Source organism: Megascapheus bottae, chromosome 7 (assembly GCF_031878675.1).
Source record: "Megascapheus bottae isolate mThoBot1 chromosome 7, mThoBot2.hap1, whole genome shotgun sequence".
NCBI classification, from domain to species: domain Eukaryota; kingdom Metazoa; phylum Chordata; class Mammalia; order Rodentia; family Geomyidae; genus Megascapheus; species Megascapheus bottae.
The window spans coordinates 64,784,532-64,802,468 of NC_143515.1; the positions used below are offsets into that span (position 1 = coordinate 64,784,532).

The following is a 17,937-nucleotide window of genomic DNA, read 5'->3' on the forward strand; positions in this document are numbered from 1 at the left end:
GACTTTTCTGCCCAGGCTGGCTTTGAACTGCAATCCTTAGATCTCAGCCTGAGTGGCTAGGATTACAGGAGTAAGCCACTGGTACCTAGCTGTAATATTAAAACAAAAACAAAAAACACACAGCCAGTGCTAGTGGCTCACACTACTAGGGAGGCTGAGGTCTGAGGACTAAGGTTCGAAGCCATCCCAGGCAGGAAAGTCCATGAGACTCATCTCCAGTTAACCAGCAGAAAACCAGAAGTAGAGCTGTGGCTCAGAGTGGTAGAGTGCTAGTTTTCAGGAAAAAGAGCTCAGCACCCAGGCCCTGAATTCAAGTACCACAACTGGGGGGTGAGGGGAGGGAAGCAAAGCCAACACCTTTGTGACTCTAAATGTAATCTCCCCCAAAAAGCTTAGCCCTCAATTCTTGACAACTGATAACAATGGGGTGTGTGTGTGTTGCAGAGACACAGGGACAGAATGAATGAGTGATATATCTACCACAACTACAAGACTAGCATTTCATTAAACTAGACTTTACCCAGGCTTTTAAACATCTACAGATGTTAAGAGATAATGAATATCCAATACAGAACTCATCTCACAAATGGATTTTTAAAAAGAAAGTCATCATTACGTATATAATGCTTTTGGACTATTTATGGCCTAACAATGTTTGACTAAAATGCAATATTATCAGTTCATAATAACTTATTTAAGGAGGGTAGAAATGTTCAAAATGCTACAGGAAACTGACCATTCTGTTTCTAGTTTTTAAAAAGAGTGGCAGCCAGCTAGCCAGGTACAATGGCTCAGGCCTATAACCCTAGTGAGTGGGGATCAGGAAGACTGCAGTTCAAGGCCACTCCAGGCAAAAAGATAGAGAGAGATCATCTCAACCAATAAAATCAGGCAGGTGAGCCTCTTCCCAGCTAGGCAGGAAGTAGAAACAGGATGCTTACTATCCAAGCTAGTCTGGAGATAAACATGAAAAGTAACAAAAGCAAAAGGGGCTGGTGGCATGACTCAAGTAGTAGAATGCCAGCTTGGCAAGGAATTCAAAACCTAGCATCACAAAGCCAAACAAAATAAAACGAAGGTAAGAAGAAAAAAAGTACCACTATACTACTTTTCTGCTAGCCTTGAAACTCTTTCCTCCACTATATCCTCTATTACCTTGTCCTGATTTTCTTACCTTTCTATATTTTTTACTCATTTATTATTGTTCATAATATTCTCTCATATTACCTATCTATGAGATTTTTTTCCTAGACTTCATATATTTTTTTTTTTGGTGGTCATGGGACTTGAACTCTGGGCCTTGACATTGTCCCTGAGCTCTTCAGCTCAAGGCTACTGCCCTACCCCTTGAGTCACAGAACCACTTCCAGTTTTTCTAGTGTTTAATTGGAGATGAGTCTCATGGACTTTAGTGGCCAGGCTGGCTTTGAACCATGATCTTCAGATCTCAGACTCCTGAGTAGCTAGGATTACAGGCATGAGCCATTGCCTGGCTTTGACTTCCGGCTTTGACTTTGTATTTCTTTTTCTACATTCTTTTCTTGGGCATGTCTTATTTTGAAAAACCAACTGTGTTTTGACAGCACTCTATAAAAATGCATGTGTTTTGACAGCACTCTATAAAAATGCACATGAAACTGCAGGAAGCTTCATGCACCCTGGATGCTACAGGAGACTGAGGGTGGAGCACACTTGTGCATGGTAGACTTCCAGAAGGAAATCATCATGCAGGTGTGCAGTATCTTCACAAATAACATTCTTCTTGATGTGTGCTGAGGCTAACTCGATATCTGAGACATATGCTGGCACTATGGAAAATTCTTTGCCCTCAAAAATGAATTTTCCCTCACTATCCAGTTATTCATATCAATCATTGCTGGGGGATTTTCCTCAGATGTTGACGCCTGTAAAGTTAGCTTAAAAAAAAAGAGGAAAGAATTATTTTTAAAGAGAAGAGTAATAAATTTCCTTTAACACATTTAGCTCCAATTCCTCCCAAACTTTTATTAAAAATAACAAGAATGTATTTTTTTGAAAATAGTATGAGGGGCCAATAGCATGAGGGGCCAGGAGTTTTGGCCTAGTGGAAGAGTGCTTGCTTAGCATGCAAGATCCATGTTCAAGTCCTTGGTACCACATACACAGCAAAAAAAAAAAAGGTCGGAAGTGGCTCAATGACCACGTGGTAGAGTACTTGGCCTTGAGAAAGCCCAAGGACAGTGGTCAGGCCCTGAGTTCAAGCCCGAGGCCTGGCAAAAAAAAAAAATAGCATGAGCCTTGGGACCGGGAATATGGCCTCACTAGTAGCGGAGTGCTTGCCTAGCATGCACAAAGCCCTGGGTTCGATTCCTTGGTACCACATACACAGAAAAAGCTGGAAGTGGTGCTATGGCCCAAATGGTAGAATGCTAACCTTGAGAAAAGCCAGGAACAGTACCCAGACCCTGAGTTCAAGCCCTAGGGCTAGCAAAAAAAAATGGCATGAGCCTTTAAAAAGCTTCTGCCTCACGCCTATAACTGAGCTATAGAAAATCAGTCTGAAGCTAGCTCTGGCTAGCTTATCTAGACTAGACTGAACTTATCTAGACTAGACTCATCTCTAATTAGGCATTTCAAAAGTCAGAAGTGGAGCTGTGGCTCAAGTGGTATAATGCCAGCCTTGGAAAAAAAAAAAAAAAACAACAACAGACAAAAGCAAAAAACTAAGTGAGAGCTTGAAGCCCTAAGTTCAAGCTCTAGTAACAGCACACACACACACACTCACAAAGGAGATCAAAGAGAAGACAGGTTTTAGAGCTGTACTAGAAGCTCAAGAAGCAGCTAGTAAATTGTAGTCCAAACTTCTGCCCTCTGCCCACAGCCACCACCCACTTCTTGACACAGTATCTGGAAGCTTATTCTAACAGGAGAGATGAGTGCCCTCCACAGAAGCCGGGGAGCCCAGTAATTACTTACCATCCAGCCCACTCCAGAAAAGAGTTACCAAAGTCTACATTAGGCAAGCTTATCACTTTCATAATGTTTATGTTAGAAAAGTTAATATAAATGTATTTAATGTGAAAAAAGGGAACTCACAGCACCAGGGAAAATCATGTAAGAATTTGATTACTCACATTCATAATACTGATGTTTATTAGAGACCTTCTTCCAAAGGAGGGATCAGGGATAAAGAATTTAATAATAAATAGGTAAATAATTCTTACAGGAACTCAATGGTTGTGAAGAATCACCTTCATCTCTCTAAAGGAATACGTACACCAACCCTAAGGACTATATCAAGTGTGAGGTAGAAATAAACAACTTTTTATAATGGATGGTCTCAAATCATGTTACCTCCTATGAGTCCTCTGTCAGAAAGCTACTGAAGGATGTCCTCTACCCAAACAAGGGAGTAAACCAAGAAAAAACTGATTCAGAAAAGTAAGAGCTCTAAATCTTTTCTCTGCAGGGTATAAAGTCAATAGATGTCTAAGCTTTTAAAAAAATCAAGAAAAGTACATATAAATTTATTATTTATGCCAAGCACCGGTGGTTCATGCCTGTAATCCTAGCTACTCAGGAGGCTGAGATCAGAGTATTATGGTTCAAAGCTAGTCTAGGGAACAAAGTCCATGAGACTTTTATCTCCAATTAATCCCAGAAAACTGGAGTGGTGCTATGGCTCAAGGGGTATGGCGCTAGCCTTGAGCTGAAGAGCTCAGGGACTGAGCACAGGCCCAGAGTACAAGCCCCACTATTGACAAAAAAAAAGTTATTGTTTATGAACATAGATATTAATATCAGAAGAAGTTAAAGGAGTTCTTGCCTCTAAAGAGCAAGCTTCAGAAAACAGACAAAAGGGTTTTGTTTTTATCACACTTTATTTTTATTTTTTGCCAGTCCTAAAGCCTAAACACAGGGCCAGTCCTTGAGCTTTCTCAAGGCTAGTGCTCTACCACTTGAGCCACAGCACCACTTCTGGTTTTGGCTGTGTAGGTGGTACTGAGGAATCGAACCCAAGGCTTTGTGCATGCTAGTCAAGCACTCTATCATGAGGCCTCACTCCTAGCCCAGGGTTTTGTTTTTAATAAGCCACAGTATACAATATGAGCTATCAGATTACTTACATGTATTTACTTTGGGAATTATTTTTTTAAACAAAAATAATATCACTATTAGGTGTTAATATTTATTATAAAATGTCTATAATGCCAAGTGCTAGTAATCCTAGCTACTGTAATCCTAGGTACTTAGGAAGCTGAGATCTGAGGACTGCAATTGAAAGCCAGCCCAGGCAGAAAAGTCCATGAGACTTTTATCTCCAATTAACCACCAGAAAACCAAAAGTGAAGCACCAGCCTCAAGCCAAAAAAGCTCAGAGAAAACAGCCAAGCCCTGAATTCAAGCTCCACAACTGAAAAAGAAAAAAAAAAAAATAGCGTATTTTTTGTCAATCTAGTATGTGCTAAAATTAACAAATAAATGGAAAACCATCCTGAGACATATAGTATCACTTATATAGAACAACTTGCAATAAACGTGCAATAAGCAGCAGAACCCGGTGGCTCCTGCCTGTAATCCTAACTACTTAGGAGGCTGAGAGCTGAGGAATGTGATTCAAAGCCAACCGGGGCACTAAAGACCCAGAGACTCTTATCTCCAATTAATCACTAGAAAATGGGAAGTAAGGTTATGCGCTGAAGAGCTCGGGGGCAGCTCCTAGGCCCAGAGTTCTAGCCCCATGACCCACAAAAAAAAAAAAAAAAAAAAAAAAAAAAAATGCAACAAGCTAAAGGGAAAACAACAGATTGAAAGGGAGTGAGCAAGAGAGAAATGGGGGGAGGGGACTCGCTGAGAAGAAACTAATTCCAGAGCTTCTAGTCTATCAAGCCATTCAAATTCCATTTCCTTAGCAATGACCTGGCTCACAGTCCTGAGCTGATTCAACAGAGAGGGCTCCAAACATCTTTTACATTCAGCCCACATGGGACTGAATACACACAGGGCCTGAGCACTGTCCTTGGACTTTCTCAAGGCTAGAGCTCTACCACTTGAGCCTCAGTACCACTTCCAGCTTTTTCCTATGTATGCGGTACCGAGGAATCGAACCCTAGTCTTCATGCATTCTGGGCAAAGCACTCTACCACTAGGCTAAACTCCCAGCCCTTCAATAAAACAGTTTATGTAAAGGGGGTCAGAGTCCCGGGGGTATCCAGCTTTGCCCTAAAAAATTACACCTTTTCTTGGAATGTTTGTGGGTCCACAATTTGATAACCTAAGTACTGCCAATAAACCATATTTATGCCTGCCCCATGTGTTGATAACCTCTTTTGATCCTGACCTTAGTCTGCTTGACAGCTGTCAAAGTAGCTGAGAAAACTTAGTGTCTTAACAAACCACTTATGGATGGCCTAGTAACATAGAGGAAAAAAAAGTGTAACACTTCCAAAGGAATAAAATACATAATTTAAAAGCAATTCTTAAACCAGGCGCCAGTGGTGCCTCCCACTTCTCATCCAAACTACTCAGGAGCTGAGATTTGAGAATCGCAGTCACATGTGAGCCAGGGCAAGGATGTCTGAGAGACTCTTAACTCCACTTTGCCACTAGAAAACTGGAAGTGGAGCTGTGGCTCAACGTGGTAGAGCAAGTAGCCTTGAGAGGAAAAGCTCAGGGACAGTGCCCAGGCCCTAAGTTCAAGCCTCATGACTAACCAAGCAAAAAACAAACAAACAAAAATCTTGAACTGGGAAGAACTATTTAAAATGAGATTCCAGTCTAAAAGAAGGGACACATGATTGGAAGAAATTAGTAATTGAGGTGAGTTTGTAACTGCTGGCCAGCATGTGGGGTGTCTATGGGGGATGGAGCACTATTTACAACATGCCTTGTCCCAGTCTGGCACTGCTCATGGTGAGAACCCCGTGCAGCCCCACCATTTGCTCCAGATTTTAATGCTGGGAACATCCTGTCCAGCTTGCCCACACTCAGCTGGGGAAGTTAAGACGGGCCTCACGCAAACCAGAGACTATCTTCTAGGTAGAATTTCCAGCGTCTCAAGGATTTTCCTCTTACGAATTTCCCTTTCCTATATGGTCTATGTTTCTACTTCCTATCATTCTTACCAGTAGGATGCTTAGAAAAAGTCTTCTCTGGTTCTACAGCTCTCTCCTGAGACGTTTATTTAAAAACTATAAAACAGACCTCAGTGACAGAATGCGCTTGGTATATGTCAAGCCCTGGGTTTATTCCAAAATAAAAAAACTATGAAAGAATAGAATTTGATTTTGCTTCTTTAACTTGTATTGTTACATAGTATCTGTCTTACCATACTTGGGGGCACATTTGAAGTACTGGACTTTTCCAACACTACCATTATTTTTTCCTTCTGGCTCATCCAATTCAATGCCAGCCCACTGCCCACTCGCAAATTCAGTTGGTCCACAGAATCTTAATGTTCCAATCTAAAAAAAAAAAAAGGTCAAGATAAGCTTTAATATCAATGATTCTAAGTGTCCTACTCCTGACATCCTTATCACAGAAGTTTTTAAAAACTCAAAGTAGTCCTCGAAATGAGGAATCTTACCAGCGATAAAAAGATGTTAAATAATGAGCATCAATTCACCAAAAAGACAATTCTCCTATATGTGTATGCACCCAAAAAAGTGAGCACTTAAAGTTCTTTACTAATAGAATTAAAAGAGAGGAATCCACATTGCATTTGGAGACTTTATTCACCGCTCTCAATAAAGAACACACTAAATGGACCATAAGATCATTACGAATATAGAAAAACTAAGCCATCATAAACCAACTTGACTTTACTGACATTTACAGACCACTTCACCCAATGCAGAAGAATACAAATGTACATATTGTCATGCCACAATAGAATTAAACTAGAAATCACTAACAGGAAAACATGCCAACATCTCCCCAATATTTGAAAATGAAAGATATACCCCTAAAGAAATCATAGGAAAAGGGGAAAATATAACCACAAAGGAAATTAGAAAAATATTCTGAATTAAGTGAAAAGGATAATATACTAAAATTTGTGTGATGTGGCAAAAGCAGAACTTACAGAGAACTTTTTTAACAATTAAACTTTGATTATAAATAGGAAAAACAGATCAAAAGAATATATAATCAGGTAGATTTTACTTCAGAAACTTGAAAGGTCATGTTTTAACATCATAAATATCTTTAATCAATCACATTAGGTGATTTAAAATGATAAAAAAAACATTATATCAATATAGTAATGTATTTGAGCAAACTTTTAGCTTCTAATAAACAAGAATAGGTGTTATTTCTCTTGTTCTATTTTAAAATACCCATTTAAAACTTGGGATTGGATGTAGTTCAGTGGCAAAACACTTACTTGCCCAGCAAGCACAATGTCCTGGGCTTGATCCCCAGTACCAGAAAAGAAAAGACAAAAAAAAAAAAAAATACTAAATACAGTTTGGAAATATAAACAAAACTACATAGATATAAAAATTTGAGACGCTATAGACATAATGTTTTAATACATAAATTAATATGTATCTATGACATACAAACCCTCTGCCTAATTTTAATTATGTTCTAAAATCTAAGTGCCAGTGATTGTACAGAGATTCCCTTCTTGAATACTTGTTTGTTCAACACATCATTTGAAATATGATGTAAAAATCAATGTTAATAAATTCTTTAATTAAAAAAGCCAAATAAATAAAAAAATCTTTATTCCATCATATTCCATTTGCATTTAAAGCAAAATAAAAGTAATACGTGAGAAAAAAGAAATTAAGCAGGTGGCTCATGCCTGTAGTTCCCGTACCTTCTGTCCTGCGATGATGACACGGTCTCCCAGCTTCAGGCCGAGGGATGTAAGCATGGCCTTGCTGGTAATGTGATCATAGCTCGGAAGCACAGCCTTCGGGGCAGTGTAGGACAGAGGCATGGCATCTAACAGCATCTGTTTGATTTCCTTAGCAGTGGCGGCTGCATCTGCCATTTCCAATGGCATGTCCACTGGGTCTGGAACTACATCCACAGGCATCTGTCCTTTGTCATTCTAACGCAAAGACATGAAAGTTCTCAGCAATGACTTAAGACTTCTAGATAAAATAGAAGATTCTCTTTGAAGGAATTTTAAGTTAAAAGTATTCATTGTTGATTCAAAATATTTACTCAACACTATACCAAGATACCATGGGAGGCAATAAAGATTACCACAGTCAAGAAAACAAAGGCTGTCACAAGGCATTGGTGGTTCATGCCTGTAATCCTAGCTACCAGAGGCTGAGCTCTGAGGACCCCAGTCCCAAGCCAGGCCAGGCTAGAAAGTCCACAAGATGCTTATCTCCAGTTAACCACAGAAGAGTAGAGTTGTGGCCCAAGTGGTAAAGTGAGTCAAAGCCCCACTACTGCACAAAGAAAAGAAACAAAATAAAGTGAAAAGAACAGAGATGTTGCCTTCCTAACCTAAGATGCTTACTGCTGACTACTGATGGAATGGCATTTCTTTTGGACGCAGTGACTGGCTAAGTACAGCCCAAGGTCATTGCAAAGTCATGCGTCAATTCTGAATTCAGAAGTTTGCCCCATTCTTGGTTTTTGTTTATTTGGTGTCTTTTGGAGTTTCGGGGGTTTGATGTTCTGGGGGAGAGGGGTGAGTGTGAGCATGTGCACATGTGCACACCAGTCCTAGGGCTTTGACTCAAGGCCGGGGCACTATCGCTAAGCTATTTTTCTCAAAGCTAGCACTCTGCCACTTGACCCAGACCTCTACTTCAGGGCTTTTAGTGTTTCTTTGGAGATAAAAGTCTCACAGATTTTCCTGTAGAAGCTGGCTGTGAACAACAATCCTCAGATCTCAGCTTTCTGAGTAACTAGGATTGTAGGTGTGTGTCACCGATAACTGGCTTGGTTTTACTCCATTCTTAAAGGTACATTTCTTTTCACTTTGCATTTAACTTTTATTCTTTTGACATGTTTCATTTTCAAAAGAATATGAAGCATTATTTAATATACAAAATAACTTTAATACATGTATTTGGCAGCTAATTTTCCATAAACATATCTAAGGCCTAAATGAAATCTACTTAAGCTCAAAGATAATATACCACTTTAAGAAAGATTTTACTTTTCTGAATGTAGCAGATTTTTAGAATGTAGTTTAAGAGGGGCTAAGCCTCACTGGTATGGCTTAACTTTATTTCAGATAAAGAATACCATCAAACTCCTTTTATCTCTTTATAAGCTCTGTATATCACACTCTTTATGCTCTTCATATGTAGTAAATCACTGGCCATCTATCTAAAAGCTCTTCTTTTAATAGCAGCATCCAGATTCAAGTCTTTACTGGAACAAATGTAACAGCCTTCCTCTCCTTCCCCATCTTACCCTGAATGCAGGGTTGGCTCCGTGCTCCAGCAAGCATTTCACAGCTCCTGCACACAAGTTATATGATGCAATATGCAAGGCCGTCCCAAAGCTAAAATCACTGCAAGTGGCATCCACATCTGCAATTAAACATCACAAGCACATTCATGAACCTATACACAATATAATAAATAGAAAAGCAAATTGGGTGCCAGTAGCTCACCCATGCGATCCTAGCTACTCAGGAAGCTGAGATTTGAGAATCAAGGTTTGGAGATAGCCAGGACAAGAAAAAAGTCCATAAAACTTATCCCCCAATTAACCACAAAAACCTGAAAGTAGAAGTGTGGCTCAAGTGGTAGAGCACCAGTAGCCTTGAGCAAAAGAAGCTACTGCATTCAAACCCTAGAACATACACACACACACACACACACACACACACACACACACACACACACACAGCAATGAAATGGCAATGATTCATAATTGTAAAAGCAACTGGCTTTCTTTACCCTGGAACTCAATCTCTTTCATTCCAAAGTTTAAGTGGGAATTCACAAACTGTAACCTATGGGCCAACGCTACTCCTCCATGTTTTTTCAGTGTTACCAGAACTCATGCCCACTAACTCAGTGATGTACTCTCTGTGGCTATTTTCATGTTTCTGCATAGAAGTGACAGAGACCATAAGGTTTGAAAACCCAGAATGTTTATTTATTATCTGGACCCTCACAGGAAAAACAAAAAAAAGTTTTCCAACACTTACTTGGTAGAACAGTGTGAATCCTCAACCCAATTAGAGTATTTAAACATAAAAACATTGATTCAACAAATGGACTTTGACTTCATAACATAAAAGGGGGAAATCTCTAAATTCTAAGGACATTTTAATCACTTTCAATAAATCACTGTGTTTATTCTTAAACCTAGGAAATCCTTCAGACTTGAGAATCCTCTTTTGAATGTTTTCTGTAACAAGAATTTAACGTACCTCTTGTTCCACCAAGTACTCCCTTAATCTAGAGGATGCCACCCCCAAATTGCATTACTAAAGACATAGCACAAGCAACAGAAGCCTTTCTTCTCAACATTATTTAGAAAAACAAACACTTAGGAAAATTAGACGCTTAAACACTAACTATTGAATCTCTAAAACGTGTTTTTTATCATTTCGGTAAGGTTTTGCACTCTTCAACTTTAAAGAATGCTATTCATTTGTTCTTACCTATTTCTCAAAAGAAAAGTGACCTCCAATACCAAAACTAGGAGTTAGACATCAATCTGAGGATTTTGTCATCAAGATAGAGAAGAAAAAAAGACATAAAATTGTTTCCTTGAAGTTGAATCACAGAATTTCAGAAATAAATGCCATCTATTAGAAATGCGCCTGACTGTCTCAGTGCCTAGCTTTGCAGGCTTTTGTTACTCTGTGGCTGGCCCACTCAAGCAAGACAAAAGAACTATAAAGCACACAGAATCAATTACACATAAAAATCCATGTCATTACAGAGTATTGCAGAAAACCCACAGAACACTCTTCTCATTCGGCCACTTTGTTCTAAGCCTTTTGTGAAATAGTCAATTTTCAATAAAGAAAAGTTCAACTATCTCAGAAATAAAATATGGTCACAGGAATGCATGTGAGATGACTCATTAGGAAGAAAAACTTGGGTTTCATGATTTCTGTACCACTATCTCCCCAATGAACACTATCAAGTAGCGATGGGACAAAACTTGCCTTTTGGTTTTGATGTCTTCAAAATCACACTTATAAGCTCCGGAACATCAAAATATGCGGCATAATGCAAGGCATTCATGTTTGTCCAGCGGCTCCGCAAACTCACATCTGCTCCCAAATCAATAAGCTGAGCTGCAAACTTCACAGCCGTCTCAACATCACCTAAAGAAGATTGCCACAATTATTTCTCTTAAGCACAATGGATCTACTACCTCATTGAAAATGCCAGCGTAAACAACATATATAACCTACGTTCACACCTCAGGTTTACGTTCAGGAACTGTTTGAGGAAAATAATTATACTCAGAAATATGAAGAAAGCCCTTTGTCATAAAGATATGTGACACTTCACTGTTCTTTATGAATAAACACTTGAAACAACCTAAAAGTACAATAAGAAATTGCTTGAAACTGGGCATTGGTGGCTCACATCTGTAATCCGAGCTGCTCAGAAGGCTGAGAACTAAGGAAGGACACAAGTTTGAAGCCAGCCCAGGCAGACAAATCCTAAAGATTCCAATCTCTCCAATTATCTAGCCAAAATCTGGTAATGGAGGTATGGCTCAAGTGGTAAATTGCCAGACCTGAGGTACTGAGTTCAAACCCTAGTACTGGGGCAAAAAGAAAGAGGAAGATGAGGAGGAAGAGGAGAAGAGGGGAGGGAGGAAGAGGACAGCATTAGCTAAATTGAAATATATTTTTGATCAAGATGCTTTGTACTCATAAACTGACATGTTGCATTGAAATCCTTTTGTCAAGTACTAAAGGTAAAGTTCTTAAAACAAAGAAAAAAGAAAGAAAGAAAGAAAGAAAAAGAAATACTAAGAAGCCATGAAAAACCACGTACTATACAGACCAGTGCTGCACTACTTAATTTCTGGGGACACTGTGACCTCTAAACAGCAGTCTGTTACATCTTCTAAGTCTTTTTCATTTTCCCTAGTAAGTGTTCCCTGGGATTATACTAATTGAACCATAATGTTATGCCTTTTAAAAATCTGGGCTTATATTCTGTCTTTATTTAATTCCCATGTTACATTTTTATTTTATCTTACAAAAGTGTCAGTCTCTGACAGACTATGGGAAAAGACAGTCCTTTGCCACTTATAGTTTAAGACATTTTAGACTACTGAAACAATGCATTGTGGTATCCAGTTAGTAAGAGAAGGAGGTTTATAAAATAGTGACTCACGAGAGAGTATCAGTCTGGGAAAATATGTGTATGTTATCAAACATGTTCTTAAGAAGGATGAACCTCAAGCTCTCCTAAAGCTTGAGGTCTATAGGAATTATAATGCCTAGAAAACTGACCTTGGATTGACCTTGCTCTCAACCCTCAAGGAGATTCTAAGGGTAATATTAGTACGCTCAACTAGTAAGCAATTAGACATGCAACGTAGTGCACAAAATTTGAGAGGTACCGTGAGGGTATGAAGTCTTCCCTGAAGGAAAGAAAGTCTCTCAAAGTTTGCCAAAGACTAATTGAATCTTCTCCTCTCAAGCAATGTTAGGACTGTTGGCTGGGTGCCCACCCAGATCACTGTCAAGTGCACAAGAGATGGCATGAGTGCAAATGGAGATGAGGGAAGCTAGTGAGAAAGTACCACATACCAATACCGTGAGCTCCAGACTTGCAGGTATAATGTAAAAGAGTCATATCTGTCAGTCCATCTCTGTCATTCACATTACAGCCTCTTTTCAGAATCTGAAAGCCAAGGGAAATAATACTAGTTATGTGACTACTGACGATTATACTAATTGAAATGTAACTTTGTGCCCTTTTAAATATCTGGGTTTGGTTTGCACCAATGGCTCATGTTTGTAATCCTTGTTACTTGGGAAGCTGAGATCTGAAAATCGAGATTCAAAGTCAACTCAGGCAGGAAAGTCCATGAGACTCGTCTCCAATTAAACACCAGAAAGCCAGAATTAAAGGTAGGGCTCAAGAAATCGAGTGCTAACCTTGAGCAAAAAAGAATAGGGACAATGCCCAGGCCCTGAGGTTCAAGGACTGCTACACACACACACACACACACACACACACACACACACACACACACACACACGCATGTGCACATACAAAATCTGGGCTTACAGTTAGTTTCTGTTTATTTCATTTTCATATTACCAACACTTTCATTTTATTTTACAAAATTAGCAGTCCATGATGGATTTGGGGGAAAACAACAACTTTTCACCATTAATTAAGAAACTCTTGTATCAGCCTCTGTGTATGTGTGTGTGTGTGTGTGTGTGTGTGTGTGTGTGTGAGAGAGAGAGAGAGAGAGAGAGAGAGAGAGAGAGAGAGAGAGAGAGAGAGAGCGCGAGCACTGGGGCTTGCACTAAGGGCCAGGGTACCTTACCTAAGCTTTTGACTCATAGCTAGTACTCTACCTCGTGTGCCATACTTCCACTTCCAGCTTTTTCCTCATTAAATAGAGAAAAAAGTCTCACGGACTTTTTGCTGATCGTGCTGACTTCGAATCATACTCCTCAGATCTCAGCCTCCTGAGTAACTAGGATTGCCATGAGATAGCCATGAGTCTCTGACCCTACATTAGACTATTCCGTTGGCAAAAGTAGCAATAGCAGCACTTTCAACAGCATTTATCTGAATTTTACTCTACCTAGCACTCAACAACAATAATAAAAACTGAGCTTGTCATCAGACGGCTAGAAATTCTCAAAATGATGCCACGGTAATCTGCTACTCCAAATATACTCCCTTCAAAAGTGAGTGAATTTTTGTGAATGAATATAATATTTAAAAAAAAAAAGAGGAGCCAGGAGTTTGGCCTAATAGTAGAGTGCTTGCCTAGCATGCACAAAGACCCAGGTTCAATTCTTGGTATCCCATACATACAAAAAGCCAGACGTGGTGCTATGGCTCCATACATACAAAAAGCCAGAAGTGGTGCTGTGGCTCAAGTGGTAGAGCACTAGGCTTGAGAAGGCCCAAGGAGAGTGCTCCCACAATCCACAGAGTCAGACCCCAGGTAAATGAAATATAGGACGTGAGAAAGAAACAAACCAAAGAACCTTTCCATAAGGTAGGAGGGATTTCAGAAGAGAACCATTAAGAAAAAAAATACTATTAACAATCCTAATAATGTAAGAAGTGTTTACCTCATTTCCAATAATGTCGATATTTTGCTGGACCTGAGGAACCCATTGTCTTAAAACAGCAAATAGTTCAGAGACTGATGTTTTGGGATCAAAGAGAATTTCCTGGCATGAGGCATCATTAGGATCAAAGAAAGAAAACTCTGAAATAGAAAAAAAGAAAAAGATGTAAATTAAATTTATCTATGGTTTTACATGTATCAGTCAAGGTTCAAGAAAGACAAATATGTTTCGACGCTATAACACATAGGTTTATCTTAAGCAATTCTCAAAAGCAATGTCAGGACCACTAGAAAGGAGATACGTGCAAGCCCCATGTCTCACACCACAACTCATTTTAGATGAAACCAAACAGAAATGTCTAGGCTCAGACCCTTGAATGTATCAGGTACTATTTCTTTTTCTTTTTAACTATATTGGTTTTATGTTGTTTCTTTTTCTTTTTTCTTTTTTTGTACTGGGGATCAAATCCAGGATTTTGCAAGCAAGTACTGAGCCATATGACCATAGCCCAACCTATCAGGTGCTATTTCTAAGATTTAAAAAACAAATGTTAAGTTTTTTGAATAGCAGATGCATATCTACTACAGGGGACTGGAAGAATAGATGAAGATGATTATAATTTTCATCACACTGCAGTATTTTTGGCTCTTCGATGTTTCGTTTTTGTTTCCCAAAGTTAAAGGACCCTCTTTCTCTTTTCAGGCCTCCCTGATGCATTCCTCCAGAATTCATTCATTTTGAGTATTGTTTATTTTCAAACCAACAAGGGCACTTACATTATCAGTCCACTTTGAATGGTCTCCATGCCAGAGGACCTGGTCAGATAGGTCCTTGGCTTTAAGCTTCTTTGCCTAGAATGAGCTGAAATACCTACTAGCAGGCAGTTTTGTGGAACTGGGTTTGCCTTGAGTACAATGTACTATTTGCACATGTGCAATCACTGTGTGTGTGTGTATGTGTGTGTGTGCAGGTGCGTGTGCACGCATACATGCTTTCTAATCCTAGGGCTTTGTGCTCAAGCCTGACACTCTATCACTTGAGCCATAGCTCCATACCTGACCTTTTGATAGTTAATTGGAGGTAAGTCTCACAGACTTTCCTGCCTAAGCTGGCTTTGACCCACAATCCTCAGATCTCAGTCTTCTGAGTAACTGGGACTACAAGTGTGAGCCACCAGTGCCCACCCTGAGTCACTATTCTTATTACACTTATAGAAGTAATCAGACCAGGTTTAAAGAGGCCAGAATTGCTTTACAAACAACTTAGTGTTATTGTGATTCTTGGGGAGAAATGAGGTGACAGAAGAAACAAGTTATGTTTCTATAGGAATATATGTTTCTATAGTGCACTGATTCTCAGGTTCTAGTCCTGTCTGTTGTCTCTGAGGTTTTGTTACCTATCCATGAATCTTGCTGGTTCCAGATTCCTTTAGTTTCTTCTAGTTTCTTCTTAAGACTTTCACAACCAACACTACCATTTCCTAAAACTGCCCTTTTCCCAACCCCTCCAAGCTGAACCTGACAACCTGATGTCAAGTATCAGAGACGTCACCACAACAACTCATACAGAGCTAGCCTTGGCACCTACAGTTGTGTGGGCTCCTCAGGGTTCACCTATCTGATCATGTCTCCAAAATACACAATTGCGAGCCAAGGAGATCCATCAGATTGAAGAAACTACTATCCTCATTTCGCTATCCAAAACTGCTTCAAGCTAGAATCTAGAAATGATCTTGGCAACCTATCCTCTGGGCTTGAAAAAACCAGTTCACGATTTCTGTCAACTACTATCCTTTGTTTTACTTCATTTCCACAGAAATGCCTATGAAAACCTGACTGCTCACAGGGACTTAACTTGGGTAGAAGCTTCTGTACAACACTGCTTCTTGGAATTCCACATTCCCTTGCTTATTCTGTCCTAAGTAGATCTGAAAAGGGCTTGGACTCTAACCCACTAATGCAAATATTTTAAAGGTGGGTTTCCACCAGGACTAAGAAGCTTTCTATGACCTGATTCCAGAAGTAGATAATATGTCCCACACATTAGATCCTGAGGCTTAATTTACTGGTAAAGACAATTACACTGCAATATTGCACTTGAACCTCTTTGGAAAAGGTCTTAGCTGTTGCAAAGTCTCCACCATTTACTGCAATAACCTAGAAACATTTTAACTAGAATTCTGTGAGACAAGCACATAGCCTCAGACTATTTATAAGCTGGGTCAGAAAGATTATGCGTCAGTACCACGGTCTCATACTACACTTATGCAAATCTCCTTACATATTTCTTTTCCAGAAAAAAATGAGGAGTGATGTGAAAAGGGAAAACCTGAATCCAAACATAGTCATGCTTGCTTTTCTTAGATGTAAGTGGGAACTATAAATGCATAGACAGAGGAAATATAGGCCATGAAAAATGCTCCAATTATCTTCACACAAGTTTCAGACCAGTACCAGCAGGTCAAAGTTTCAAGGTGACATATTTGGATTCAATATATAAAAATAGTGTGATGATAGTTAAAGCTTTTTAATAATGACACTGCCTTTCTCACCAGCTCTTCTCTATTGAAGGAAACTGCATGGCTATCTGTCAGGGATTCTGCCGATGGAATTTATACTGGAAATGAATGGGGAAAGCTGAACTATAGAGTCACACAGGTGCCAAGAATCTGTCATTTTAAGAATATAGATGGTGTGTAACTTCCAGTATACAAAGGGGTTCTAACCTCCATTATCACCTTTCATTCCATGTTTTTATTCAGCAAATAGTGAACTATTAATCTTAACAAATAACTGTGATAGCCTTGGTAAGACAAGCAAAACTAAAAAACATGACAGTCAATCTAAACTAAAATCCATAGTCTAGGAAAGGAAATAAGAAAACTAATTCAAGAGAGGATAAGTTCATAAGCAAGCTACAATGTGCTTTAGTGAAAGGTTATTCCTCATAACTCATTTTGTTTCATCTGAAAATAAACCCAGTCAACTTTGTAAAAAATTACAGAATAACATCTATGTTCAAGGTACAGATTCTAAGTAACAGCTTTAGATGATGACTATTAAGAAACTTTAGAATTGGCCGGGAGTTTGGCCTAGTGGTTAAAGTGCTTGCCTAGCATGCACGAAGACCCGGGTTCGATTCCTCGGTACCACATACATAGAAAAAAGCCGGAAGTGGTGCTGAGGCTCAAGTGGTAGAGCTCTAGCCTTGAGAAAGTCCAAGGACAGTGCTCAGGCCCTGAGCCCAAGCCCAGGACTGGCAAAAAAAAAAAGAAACTTTAGAACTGGATTATAAAAAATGAGGACATTTGGATATGAAGAATTACTAAAACTGATGTTTTTTAAAAGATGAATTCCTACTCTAATAGCTTTACTAATATATTTACACTGTACTATCTCTACCTCCAAAGAAAATCTGAAGTGATGACCCTATGTTTTACCTAGACAATCCTAAATAATTTAGAAATGTAACCATTCTATCAGATTTAGCCCCTGGGTTCCTTTGTATTCATCAACTATCAGATAAAATATGGTTCTGGGGAAATAAGGCAAACTAGACAAAAACTGGGATACTGCTAAATTTGAGAATTAAATGAACCTATTTAAATGGGAACAAATCTAATTTCACATTTCAGGGAAGGTCTCGTACTATCTCTGCTCAGAACATAGCTGTTTTAGCAAGTCAGTGGATTTAACAAAAATGAATACACCAATAGCAGAAGA

At 39.1% G+C, this 17,937-nt stretch overlaps 1 protein-coding gene across 8 annotated transcripts in view; it reads right to left on the bottom strand.

Annotated features, from left to right (window-relative positions):
* The window catches only part of Clip4 (CAP-Gly domain containing linker protein family member 4), a 68,403-nt gene that overhangs the window by 28,959 nt on the left and 21,507 nt on the right, over positions 1-17,937 (bottom strand). For all 8 annotated transcript variants that reach the window (XR_016536279.1, XM_090337223.1, XM_090337228.1 and 5 more), the window contains 6 exons: positions 14,216-14,355; positions 12,701-12,794; positions 11,090-11,251; positions 9,373-9,491; positions 7,805-8,041; positions 6,308-6,443 (listed from right to left, as the gene is read on the bottom strand). Coding sequence is in view for 7 of the 8 variants with exons in the window: in XM_090337223.1 (XP_090193349.1) it covers positions 6,308-6,443; positions 7,805-8,041; positions 9,373-9,491; positions 11,090-11,251; positions 12,701-12,794; positions 14,216-14,355 (888 nt within the window). In the remaining variant the exon portion in view is untranslated. The remainder of the gene's footprint in view (positions 1-6,307; positions 6,444-7,804; positions 8,042-9,372; positions 9,492-11,089; positions 11,252-12,700; positions 12,795-14,215; positions 14,356-17,937) is intronic.